The sequence below is a fragment of the Apis laboriosa genome, unplaced genomic scaffold, assembly GCF_014066325.1.
Source record: "Apis laboriosa isolate Shangri-la unplaced genomic scaffold, ASM1406632v1 scaffold112_cov148, whole genome shotgun sequence".
In the NCBI taxonomy this organism is placed as follows: domain Eukaryota; kingdom Metazoa; phylum Arthropoda; class Insecta; order Hymenoptera; family Apidae; genus Apis; species Apis laboriosa.
Window position 1 is genome coordinate 2,864,619 of NW_025220865.1, and position 12,789 is coordinate 2,877,407.

Genomic DNA, 12,789 nt, shown 5'->3' on the forward strand with positions numbered 1-12,789 from the left:
TATATTATATTTTAAATAGTTTCATGATATCAAATTCCTTTATCTTATAATTTACAATCCTTTTTACATTAATTTCAAACTTTATACCCAGTTTCAGTGTCCCAAACAACAACTACGCAATCCTCCTCAAAATCTGCAGACAGTAACCATTTTCCATCCATCGATGTCGATAATGTTCTCACCGTATTTTTCTGTAAAATTTTATATTTCACTTTATATCACTTTACTTATTTACAGACAAAAAAAAAAAAGATAATGTAAATATAGTAAAAAAAAAAAAAACAAATTCTTACATGACCTTGAAGATTTAATGCTTCTTTAGTCTCATAGTTATAGATTATTACGATATGCGAACAGGAGTAAGCGATAAGTGTACGATTTTTCGTGGTTAAATTTATTAGAGGTACGTCTGAATTTAATCCGAAACTCCATAATAATTCCTGAAAATAAGTATATAGTTAAAATTATCTCAAAATATATTAATTTAATTTTTTTTTTTTTTCATACAATTTGGAGACAATTATATTACTTACAAATGGACAAAGATTGGATTCTTTGATGGATTTTTTATTTTCTTCCGAATATTTTATTTTATCATCATCATATTCACTTTTTTCATCTTCTGTAGAATATTCCGAATATTCTCCTTTTATCATCGAAAATTCCGAACTAGTCAAATTCATTTTGATTGATTTATATATTAAAACATTTCAATTCGTATGATATGAAATTAGCAAATAATTACATAATTACATCTTACATTATAGGGTGATTCAAGTGAAAATTGTTTTTTACTTTTTAATTGGAAATATTAGAAATAATTTAATTCTTTTTAAGATAATAATCCTTCCTATGATTATATTGTTTACACTTTCAACATATACATGCGTTATATATTTCATTTTGTACGATTCTATGATCATAAAAAATTTGATTAATTAATTTACATTATTCACTAAAAAATTCATTCTAAATATACAAAAAAAAAAAATAATGATTTCTATTATTTTATCTATCATTTATTTTTATATGATTAAAACAAAAATTATTCGTTGAATAATTGTATTTTTATAAATTTTCATAATTGCAAGCAAAGGTCAAGCAACGTTATCAATTTCGTTATCAATCTGCTGAAGTCTCTGGTATGTGAAAAAGTCGTTAAACCGGTTTAATTCTTGATTAATAAAAGAAGTTCTTAAAGCATTAAAACATTGAAAATGTTAGTGAAGTTTTAAAAATATATATTTCTTTATTGCTTAATATTATTGCTCAATGAAATAAATAATTCGTGAAAAAAAAAATATTACATTCATGGAGTTATTTTATATTTTCTTCTATATCTTTTTTCTTCTGAAAAAATGTGAATTAATACCTGTTGATTCAGTAGTTAAAAACATTTCGTCATCTTTGTCTGCGGTAAGTGAAAAAAAAAATACAAGTTTATTAAAGATTATTTCATTTGATAGAAAGATCAAAACAATTGTTTATTTTTTTTTTTTTTTGAATTTAATGATTAATCATCATTTGAAATCTACTTAAAATCTCTTCTTTAAATTTGTTCAATGTAAAATATCATGTATCCTTTATTTATAAAAATTTATAAATAATTTTGTAGATAGATTTTATGAAAAAATATGGATATTTGGAAAGTGGAATCGCTAATTCGGATGCATTATATCAAAAAACTGCTATAACAAATGCAGTGAAAACTTTGCAAAAATTTGGAAATATTCCAATTACTGGTCAACTGGATAATACAACACTTGAGGTGCATTTAAAATTTATTTTTTGAATTTTATTATATTTGATATTCTTATATGCAGATTATTAATATTCATGGACGATTTTTGGATTCTCGACAGTTCTCTATATATAAAAAAAAAAACACTTTAATTAATTAATATTAAAAATAACAATTAAAATACAATTAAAATAAGTAATTAAAATATTTATTCGATTGTAGAACGTAGATTGCAACATATTTCCTTTAGAAATTTTCATTTGAAGAAAATTATGTTGTAGCTAATGGCATCTCCACGATGTGGCCTTCCTGATATATTAAGGAAAAAAGAAAATCAACAACGTAAGAAACGTCATATAATAAGTTTAAAAAGTTGAAAAAAAAGAAATATATATTTATATATTTTTTAATACACATAAATTTTCTATTTTCACGTATTATCATATATAAATGTAAAAATAATAGTACTGAAAACCAAAATTGAAATAATTGGAGAATATTAGCATTAAGAGTTTTTATATTTTTAATAATAATTAATCATGTATTTATTGCTATTATTATAAATAACATGTAAAAATATTTAAAATATTTAAAATTAAAAATTTTATAGATATGATAATATATTTATTAAAATTGAAAATAATATGATGCATTTTTAGCTTTAAATTTTATTGTCAATAATTTATTATTTAATTTTTTATTTAAATGTGTAATATTATTCTTAATGTTATCGAATAAATTAATAACATATAAATATTTTGATTTTTATTTATTTTTTTTTCGAATGTACATATGAGAATATATTGATGTATTTGAAAAAAATTATGTTTATAAAAATTATTGTAAGTATTATAAAACAATGTAGGTTATATTCTTATTAATTATTAGTGCTCCAAAGGAAGCAAATTTTTCATACAGCGCAATGCGTTCTACATTGCTTTCTAATTTCATATTGAAAATATTGTAATATTCGAAGAATTCTCTCCAACTTGCATTTAATAAAAAATATCTTCAGTTAAAAGAATCTCCGATTAGAAAATTACTTCTAGATCGAACGATCAATGCAATAAGCACATTCGTCATTCATCATATTCAAAAATATTCACAAATGTTAGCAACAAGTCTAATATTATATATATTTTAACTGCAACAACTTTGTGGCTTAGGATCAAGCCCAGAACGTTTAGTTACAGATATACGTGTAAACTCTTCTGCTACTGTTGGATGAATTCCTACTGTATCTTTTAGTTTTGGGAATGTTAAATTACACCTGAAAAAATAAGAAAAAATAAAACACCAAGTAATTAATACAACATACAAAAAAAATTAAATACATACTTAATAGCAACAGCAAAACCTTGAATTACTTCACCAGCGTTAGGACCAATAAAATGCATGCCAAGTACTCTCTGATCACCATTTCTAAAAGCAATAACTTTTAAATAGCAATTAGAAACATCTTTTTGTGGTATGAAAAATTCCGTTGGTTTATAATATGCATGATAAATTTCTATTTTATCGTTTCCATGAATAGCAATTGCTGCTTCTTCGCTAAGGCCCACACAACCATATTCTAAAGGACTAAATATTGTTGTTGCTACATTCACATAATCCATTTGTTCCGTTGAATTTCCAAATAATCTTCTTGCCAATAATCGACCCGCATGTATAGCAACAGGAGTTAATTCTGGTTTTTTCTATAATAGCACAAGAAGAATTACAAATAATTATGAATTATAAATAATAATTTTATTTTAGTAATTTATATATTCTTTACAATGATAATTATGATATATATTTTAATAATAATATAAAGTTAAATATAATTTTATATATTAAATAATATATAAAATTAAATATAAATTGTAATAAAGTAGAGAAAAAAATCTATTGTTAAAAAAATTGAAAATTTAAAACTCACATGAAGTACATCACCAACAGCATATACATTTGGGACATTTGTTTGCTCATCTATTGCATCTATTTTTGAAGTTTCAGGAACAAGTTTAAGACCAATATTTTCAGGTTTTAATTCTTCTGTGAGTGGTTTGCGACCAATAGCAAAAAGAACAGTATCGAAAGTATCCTGATGTGTTTCTCTATCCTAAAATAAAGATTGTTATATGAAAATAATTTAAATATTAATTCTTATTTTTTTTTAAATTATAAAATATGTATTATCTGTAATGTAAGATATATATTATCAACCCATACTTTATCCACCCAATGAACAAGAAGTCGACCATCAATTTGCTTTTCAATTTTTGATGGTTTAGCTTCATAAATAAAGTGTATACCACGTCTTTCCATTTCCTGGGCAACAGTATTTGCCATTTGTTGATCAAATCCTCGTAACACGATTGAACGTACCATTACAGTTGCATCATAACCTAAGCCATTTAAAAATCCTGCACATTCTAAACCAATATCTATTTATTTATTAAAGAAAAATTTTTTTTTATAAAAATTGTATTGAAATGTTTATGAAATTGATTAGAATTTGTATATATATTTCATATTATATTTAAAATTTTACAAAAAATTATATACAATAGTATAAATAGAAAAATAAAAATTAGAATTATTAATATTTTTTATACAATATAAAAAGGATACATCCAGCACCAACAATAAGTGTCTTTCCTGGAGCTTTTTCTAAACTAAAAATATCATCACTGGTAATACCATATTCTAAAGCACCAGGAATATCAGGATACCTAGGTCTACCACCTACAGCAATCAGAATATTTTGAGCTGTAAACTCTTTTTCTTCTCCATTTTTCAGTTTTCCTAATATTGTATGTTGATCTTTAAAATAACCAAGTGCATTAAAATATTCGATTTTTCTGTAATAATAAGAAAAATGAGTAAATGCAAATTTTATATTTAAAAAATAAAAATAAAATAATGCTAACTTTGTTCTGAGTTCTACTCGTGTAACCCAATTTACAGATTTTACATGATTTTGTACTGCTGTTCTTAATGCTTGCCAATCATTTTTAATAGTTTTTGGATCTGGTAACTGCCAACCATAAGATACTGAGTCCTAGAAATATGAAAATTAAATATTTAAAATATTATTGAATTATAAAAAATAATTAATCTACTAATAAAAGACTTACATGAATTGATTCTCCTAACAAAGCTGCTTGATGCATCAATTTTTTTGGTATACAACCAACATTTACACAAGTACCACCTAAACCCCAAGTGCTACCTCGTGGAGAGGGTGTGACAAAATCTAAAACTGCAACTTTTGCACCAAAATTTACTGCTTCTTTAGCTGCTGCCAAACCACCTGATCCACCCCCAATAACAATCAGATCATACATGAATTTTTGATCAGCTATAACAAACAAATACACAATATTTAATTTTAATACAACAATATTATTTCAATACAACAATATTTAATTTTAAACTTTTAAATATATAAAAGTAATTATAAGAATGAGGTTATGTAATACTTTTGTTATCATAAATGTACAACTATATTGTGATGAAACTGTCTAAAAATAAAACTATCGACCAAATCGTACGTCAATTAATAGAATCTTCAAACAAATCACAGAATCATATTAATTCAACTCAATTATTTTTAACCTAATATAACTACCGGTTATCAATATACAAATAGATAGATTTCACATAACGTTAATAAACTAAACCGTGTTCTCATCTACAAATCACAGAATCCTGAAACTCACAGCACATGCAAGCCATTGCAGTCCTTCCATAAGGAAAAGTGTTACATGTCGACCATGGTAACTCGAGCAATTTGGCGTGAGCGGAACGAAATGTCACAAGCCTCGTGAGCAACGTTAACGTCGCCATGATTATTACCAGCCGTTCACGGCCACGTGACGTCACCCTAATGACACTCGTGTTTCACAATATAAAATAAGATTTCACGGAATACAAGTAATTGGAGAATTATAAGAAAAATATCCGAGAAGATAATTGTAACGTATAATGAAGTCAATTTTGATCACGGGCTGCAACCGTGGAATTGGATTAGGTTTTGTGAAACACCTAGTGAAACAGTCGCAACCACCAGAAAATATTTTCGCAACTTGCCGAGACGTGAATAAAGCAAGGGTAAGATTGGTCACAAGTGAATGAAAGACATTATGTAATAACCGGACTCGATTTATAAATTGGACTTACCAATTGGTGGCATCGTTTCACTTTAATATTCGTTTTAATATTCACGTTATAAAGGAATGTAGAAATAAAAGGAATAACTAATGCTTTTTCTCTGTAAGGAATGTTCTCTGTTTTATATAGTACTTAATCGAACGACTTCTTGTAACTAAAAGACAAAAGCGAACTGACGCCTACTTGAGTCCTTTACCGCCATCTATTATATGGTTACTACACACACACATACACATAGATTCAAGTTCGATTTATATTAGTAACTTACACATTGTATGTCACACAATTATACAAGAAAACATTCGATTCGCAAGTCACTATAGATTTCGTTATGAAAAGCTTTTGAAAATTGGTTCTCAGAAAATTTAATATAAATTTTAGAAAATTCAAATAATCTTTATTATATATATATATACAAGAATTTATTGTATAAAATTTTTCGTTTTATATTTATATTTATCTTAGGAATAACTCTTTTTATTTTCATGATTAGTATCTTTTGATTTATTTTAAATATATATATTTTTTTTTGTTAAGGATGATAATTATGTGATTGTTTGAAATAATTCATGAATTTATTCGAATTACATATTGTAAATTCAAGGATATTTTAGAATATTTCATTAAATAATTGACAATTATTTTAGAATTTGTCTTTTTCTTTTAGGAATTAACTACATTAGCTGAGAAATCAAAAAATATTCATATCATCGAAATAGGTATGTAACTATATCATATCATCTTGTAAATTCAAATAAAATATTATTATTATTATTTTTATCACAAATATAATCTAACAATAATCTGTTTCGTTATTGACTTCATTTTTTATAAAAAAAATTATACAATAAATGAAAAATTGTTTTTATATAATAAATGAAGTTTTTCTGGATTAATTTAGAAGTCAGATAATTGTGACTTAATACATTTTGTTCTTAAAGTATAAGGTTAATATAATTTTTAATACAATTTTTATAGTAATAAAATACTTTATAATAATAAAATATTAATAAAATAAATATTTAAAAAATACATTTAATAAAAAAATTATAGTAAAAGAATTAAAATTACTATTTACAATTATTTTATATTTTTTCATTTCTTATTTTAATTATCATAACTAATCAAAAATAATAAAAAGATACAAAAAGATTATTTATTCAAAATTAATTCAGTCATTAATTTGGTGACATATAACACGTGTTCAGTATTATTTCGTAAAGCAACTTTTTATTTTTAATCTATAGGAATTTTTATGAATAAAAATAATGAAAAAATCAATGTTTAAAAAAAATTCGGTGCTTCAGATATTGCGAATATTTTCAATTCTAATTTTAAACAATTTAATTTATTAATTTAAGGTAAAATATTATTTTACATTTCGAAAACAATTTAAATGAATAAATGAATAACTTTTTAAGTGAATTTAAATGTAAATTATAATAATAAATTAATAATATCTAATATAATATACAAAAGATTTTATTAAAATATACAAAAAATTTTATTAAATTTTATTAAATTATATTATTATGTTTAATTGTTCTTTAAACAATATGTTTTATCTTTATCATTCGTGTTAAAAAAATATGTTATCAATAACTTTACATGAGTAATCAATCTATCTTAGATTTTTTCAAAAGATTTAAATTGTGAAATGTCGAAATGATTTTATTGAAACTATTTTCTTTTGTCGCTTGTCACATAAAATTTTTTATATAACAATAAAATATATAAAAATTTAAAAAAAAATCTAAATAAAATAATATTTATATAAAAAAATTTTTATATCTTTTTTATATTGTAATTTTTAAAAATCTTAATAATAAATTATAAAAAAATTACCTGTTAAATTATTTTGTTTTTCCGTAAGATTATTCAAAGATTTCGCATAGTCATCTATTTCTTGATCACTTAAATCTGAATCCATGGTTTGCGATTTTTTCCGACAATTAAGACACCATGATTTCTTTTTCTTAGATTTCATATTGAAATATACAAAATAAGAAATTCAGATTGATGATCGAAGAGACAATAATCTATATTTGCAGAGTAAAAATTTGTTTACTGTTATTGAAAAAAATTGGAATTTCATTTGAATTATATTGATTGATATGTACTTATTATGATATCTAATATGATATCTGATAATGAATTATAAAATGTTATTCATTCTGATAATAATAAAATTTTATATTTATATTTATTATTTAATATATTTAAACAATTTATATAACAAAATATGTCGATTTTAAAATAATTTTTCAAAAAAATAATATATGATGTAAAAAATATTAATTTTAGATATAGGAAATTAAGAAATTAATTAAGTTCTTATGTGTATACATGATTGATTAAAACACATAACGAAACTACACATATATAATATATAAATCATTTTCAATTCGATTCAATTATATTTTTATATTATTAAAAAAATTGTCAAATAATTTAAAAATTTTTTCTAATATAATTTTTAAAAATAAGGAAATAGTATCTTACATATAAATTTAATAAAATCATAAATAAAAAGAAGTAAAGAAAAAGAAATATGACTTACGAATGTCTGTTACATTTATTTAATTGTAATGAAACTGAATATAAATCGTCGAAATTAAATAATTTTACATCAAATACTAACTGGAAAATCAATTTTTATGTCAAGATTATTTTGAAAATTGAACACCAAAAATAGCAACTTTGTACTGTTATGCAATTGCTTTATCAAAAATACAAATCTATTGACCAGAACTATTATTATAGTAAATGGAATACACTACACTATAGTTGAAATACTATAGTTAATAGTTTAAAGTCATCTATGAAAGTATTAAATATATAGATTAAAATTTTAAAGATCAAATTTTATTTTTAGAAATATACATATACTCATTTTTCAAAAATAACTATTATCAGATGATTTATAATTGTTAAAGATTGTTTAAAAATAAAAACGAAATATGTATGTGATTTTTATTTCATCATAAATAATAGATTCAATAAATTTGCAAAGAGAAATTAATTGTTGTATATATTATTTGATCATTATTTGATATTTCTTACTATTTTACAATATTAGCAAAATTTGTTATACTTTATATTTAAAAAATAGTAAATAATTCATATATTTAATCTAATTGTAATCTATACATTTTGAAAATTGAACAATTTTTACTACTCTTTTTTTCTTTTTTTTTTTTTTTAAAGATGTAACAAATACTAAAGATTACGACAAATTAGTACAAATCGTGAACGAAAAAGTAGGCAAAGCAGGACTAAATGTCTTATACAATAATGCTGGGATTAGTACAAAATTTACAAGACTTGGTCTTGTCAAAGAAGAACAGCTTATAAAACAATTTTATGTAAATACAATAGCGCCAATTATGTTAACAAAAGTAAGTCTTAAATTTATTTTAAGCATTATTTTTATATTTAGGAAATATAATATTAAAAAAATATTTTAAAACTTAAATATTTATACATTTTATTTAAAAAACTAATTCTTTATCATTTATATAGTTTATAGAATTATATAAATATATATTTAATATATAATTTAATATATATTTAATATATTTAATATATAATTTAATATTTATATTATTAATATATTATTTAATATTTAATATATAAATATATATTTTATCTTAATGAAAATTATTAGAATTTTTATTCCCTGTTTTTTTCTTTCTTTATAAGATATTTATAAATAATTTATTATTTATAAAATAGTTTAATTTTATAGAATTCTTTATATAATTTAAATATTATTTTTATATGTTAGATTTACTATATTTTAGTTTATATATTTTTAATTATAAATTAATAATTAATTTTTCATAAATTTTTAGGCATTTTTACCACTGTTGAAAATAGCATCTAATAATTTTGCAGACAAATCAAAAATGAATGTTAACAGAGCTGCAGTTATTAACATGTCTTCAATTCTTGGAAGTATTGCTGAAAATAATGAAGGTGGATATTATCCATATAGATGTAGTAAGGTAATATTTTTTTTTATTTTAACATATAATATAATATATTTATAGTCATATATAATCTGAATAATATAATAAAGAATTTATCAATTATCTTATAATTCATATTATAAGATATTTTATATATTTTATCTTATTTTTAGGTAGCGCTTAATGCAGCTACAAAATCAATGAGCATTGATTTAAAGCAAGATGGAATCCTCGTCGCTTGTTTTCATCCTGGTTGGGTACGTACAGATATGGGTGGTAACGGAGCGCCCATGGATATTGATACTAGTGTTAATAACATCTTAAAAACATTAAATACATTAACTGAAAAACATACAGGTTGTTTTATACAATATGATGGAAAAATTTTACCTTGGTAAACATATATGTTTATCTTGCAATCTACTTAATAAGATATATATTTTATTTAAAAAAATATATTTTTATGATTATTTTTATTAATTTTACTCTTTACTTAATTTTACGTATAAGATATAAATTAAATATAATATATAAATATTACATTTTTCTCTAAAAAATTGTATAGTTTAATTCATTGATTTGTTTAAGAAATATCATGCAAAACATGCAGATTTTAAGTTATTAAGAGAATAGAGAAGTTTAAAAATAATTTTAAATATTAAATTTATTATCAAATATATTCATATTAATTATATCAATTAATAATATTAATATTCAATTTAGAATTTAAATTAAAATAAAATTATGAAAATTCAAATATAAAAATCTTTCATTAAAGATTATCACTAGATTAAAGGTATTAAAAAAGACATTAAATTTTTTTTTTATATTCGGATTTTTTCTGTACATAGTCCATAACGTACACACACAAATTATTAAAATAATAGATAAGAATTTATATATACAGTTATCATACAGAAATTGTAATAATTAACTATGTAATAAATTTTTTTCTTGCTTCCTTTTAATAAATGTTTAAATATTATATATTTTAAGTACATTAGCTTTTAAATAAATGAAAATGATTATGTAATAACATTACCAAAGCATTTTCTGCTTTCTTAAAAACTTATGTAAATATAAATTCAAACATTCGCAATTTTATTCTTTTATTTATAAGTGTCAAAGCGTATTTTGTACATTTCATGGTGCTATAACATAATCTCAAGGAATGCAAGTTCATTGTAAAATATAAATCAGCAAAAAAATGGTATTTGAAGTATGTACAATGATACTCAATTATCAAACAACTATTGAACATGTGATTATGTTTAGACACATAAATAGCTTTAAGATAAATGTAACATTATACATAAGTATTTTGGAGGTACTATTTTACAGCAAAAATAAGTATCATTATCTATTTTACATGTCCCAGATTCTATATGTCAATGATTAAGATGTTATAATTAAATCAATGAAAATCTTGTTTGTATTTCATGAATTAAATAATATTATGATGATATGAATATTATTTAAAATATATAATCTGTTTTGAAAAATAATTTTATACTACATTTTTGTTGTCTCTTTCAAATCAGATCATAAAATGCACTGAATATCTGAAACGAATTTTTTATTAAAATACCATTAATTGTGATTTCTAAATTAAACCATGTTAATTTGTAATAAATTCATGTATAAAAAAATAAATTTACTATGTTAAACTTAAATTGTTTAATATGATTATCTTTTCTTCAATGAAAAAATATTCATTAAATAGAATAAAATGAAAAATGAAATTTCTTTGAATTTGTCAATTTACAATCATGATTTAAGATAACTTTATAATGTGCAAATTTTGTAGAAGATAAAAATGATTTCCTAAATATCTTATATCTCAAATAACAGTTACAAGATAAACTTTAATCAGTCTTTAACCTTTTAGGTGTTGGTTCACTATTTTGTGAATTGGAATCTTCTGAAAATCCCAGATGCGCAGAAAAGTCTGTTAATCCTTGAGAATCACTAACAGTTGAAAAACCTAACATATTACACAACTTTTATAAATTTTAATATTCAAAAATAACATATTTTATATATTATGAAATTTAACTTACATGTATTTGAATCTTCTGTAAGACCAAAGTTGGAATTTGAAGAATCTAATCCACTTTTTCTTGGCAAACCATTTTCTTTGTCTGCAACTGTTTTTCCTTTCTTCTTCTACAAAATGAAATATTAATTTTAATAGATTATTTTTATAAATGTTTTGCAACTTTTATTTACCTGATCAAGTGTCGATATAGGTACCCATTTATAAATCTTCATAGTAGTTTCTCCGATTGTAACCCATTTCTTTTCCCTATAAGAATATCAGCATGAGAAACGCATTTCTTATATTAATATTAAAATAACAGATAGAGGAGCTACCTTCTTTACTGTTATTAAAAAAGCAGACATACAACACTATTACTCAATCAACACACATGAAATATTTCATAACTACAAAAGTCTGTTTACAGCTGACATGTGTAATGCAAAATCTCTATTAAATCTCGCAAGTAAGAAAAATTTTAATCCATTTTTGATATCCATATTTACTACATTCTTTGCTTTTTTTGTGAAACGTTTCAACATTTCCTCGTGCATCTATAATATGTTAAGAGATTTACCAATGGCGAACTTTGTCAACGACTTGCATTACACGCTTAATATCATCCTTGGCACGACTACGAGTCTCTGCACGCACAGACCGCGACATCATGTTATGTGATTATATGTTACTATTAACTGAACACAATATGAAACACCGGAACATTCGTCGGCAAAGAGGTTAGGAAACTGACAGTCGTTGCAAATTTCTACAATAAGATAGCAAACACACTCAATTCAAACTAAGAACAAGAATACAAGAATTACAATCATAATAAGACGATATGTTCGCGACGCCTGGTAGGGGCAAGAGAGAATGGCGGA

At 22.6% G+C, this 12,789-nt stretch overlaps 5 protein-coding genes across 9 annotated transcripts; 2 read left to right on the top strand and 3 right to left on the bottom strand.

The window, feature by feature from the left end:
* Positions 1-25: 25 nt before the first annotated feature.
* LOC122714597 (cilia- and flagella-associated protein 251-like) lies at positions 26-661 on the bottom strand. Its single transcript, XM_043936076.1, has 3 exons — positions 534-661; positions 294-440; positions 26-191 (listed from the first exon to the last, which is right to left on the bottom strand). The coding sequence occupies exons 1-3, from the start codon at positions 654-656 to the stop codon at positions 75-77; spliced, it is 387 nt and encodes a 128-aa protein (XP_043792011.1). The 5' UTR covers positions 657-661; the 3' UTR covers positions 26-74.
* A 493-nt stretch (positions 662-1,154) lies between these two features.
* LOC122714215 (matrix metalloproteinase-24-like) lies at positions 1,155-2,168 on the top strand. 2 transcript variants are annotated; one of them, XM_043935377.1, is made up of 3 exons: positions 1,155-1,416; positions 1,616-1,768; positions 2,023-2,168. In XM_043935377.1, exons 1-3 carry the CDS (start codon positions 1,312-1,314, stop codon positions 2,116-2,118), a joined length of 354 nt encoding a protein of 117 aa, XP_043791312.1. In that variant the 5' UTR covers positions 1,155-1,311; the 3' UTR covers positions 2,119-2,168. The 2 variants fall into 2 exon arrangements, with proteins under 2 accessions (XP_043791312.1, XP_043791321.1); XM_043935386.1 differs by having other exon boundaries at positions 1,964-2,067.
* A 329-nt stretch (positions 2,169-2,497) lies between these two features.
* LOC122711980 (thioredoxin reductase 1, mitochondrial) lies at positions 2,498-6,086 on the bottom strand. 2 transcript variants are annotated; one of them, XM_043931225.1, is made up of 9 exons: positions 5,909-6,086; positions 5,449-5,621; positions 4,864-5,087; positions 4,657-4,787; positions 4,358-4,587; positions 3,956-4,170; positions 3,663-3,845; positions 3,080-3,438; positions 2,498-3,011 (listed from the first exon to the last, which is right to left on the bottom strand). In XM_043931225.1, exons 2-9 carry the CDS (start codon positions 5,573-5,575, stop codon positions 2,882-2,884), a joined length of 1,599 nt encoding a protein of 532 aa, XP_043787160.1. In that variant the 5' UTR covers positions 5,576-5,621; positions 5,909-6,086; the 3' UTR covers positions 2,498-2,881. The 2 variants fall into 2 exon arrangements, with proteins under 2 accessions (XP_043787160.1, XP_043787169.1); XM_043931234.1 differs by lacking the exon at positions 5,449-5,621 and having other exon boundaries at positions 5,909-6,084.
* LOC122711990 (C-factor) lies at positions 5,628-10,397 on the top strand. 2 transcript variants are annotated; one of them, XM_043931248.1, is made up of 5 exons: positions 5,628-5,839; positions 6,567-6,618; positions 9,107-9,297; positions 9,754-9,906; positions 10,044-10,397. In XM_043931248.1, the coding sequence occupies exons 1-5, from the start codon at positions 5,714-5,716 to the stop codon at positions 10,266-10,268; spliced, it is 747 nt and encodes a 248-aa protein (XP_043787183.1). In that variant the 5' UTR covers positions 5,628-5,713; the 3' UTR covers positions 10,269-10,397. The 2 variants fall into 2 exon arrangements, with proteins under 2 accessions (XP_043787183.1, XP_043787191.1); XM_043931256.1 differs by lacking the exon at positions 5,628-5,839 and adding an exon at positions 6,436-6,492.
* Positions 10,054-12,726, bottom strand: LOC122712000 (B-cell CLL/lymphoma 7 protein family member B). Of its 2 annotated transcripts, XM_043931279.1 has the most exons (5): positions 12,486-12,726; positions 12,100-12,175; positions 11,931-12,036; positions 11,752-11,854; positions 10,054-10,189 (listed from the first exon to the last, which is right to left on the bottom strand). In XM_043931279.1, the coding sequence occupies exons 1-5, from the start codon at positions 12,575-12,577 to the stop codon at positions 10,180-10,182; spliced, it is 387 nt and encodes a 128-aa protein (XP_043787214.1). In that variant the 5' UTR covers positions 12,578-12,726; the 3' UTR covers positions 10,054-10,179. The 2 variants fall into 2 exon arrangements, with proteins under 2 accessions (XP_043787214.1, XP_043787205.1); XM_043931270.1 differs by lacking the exon at positions 10,054-10,189 and having other exon boundaries at positions 10,621-11,854.
* Between the last annotated feature and the right edge of the window lie 63 nt (positions 12,727-12,789).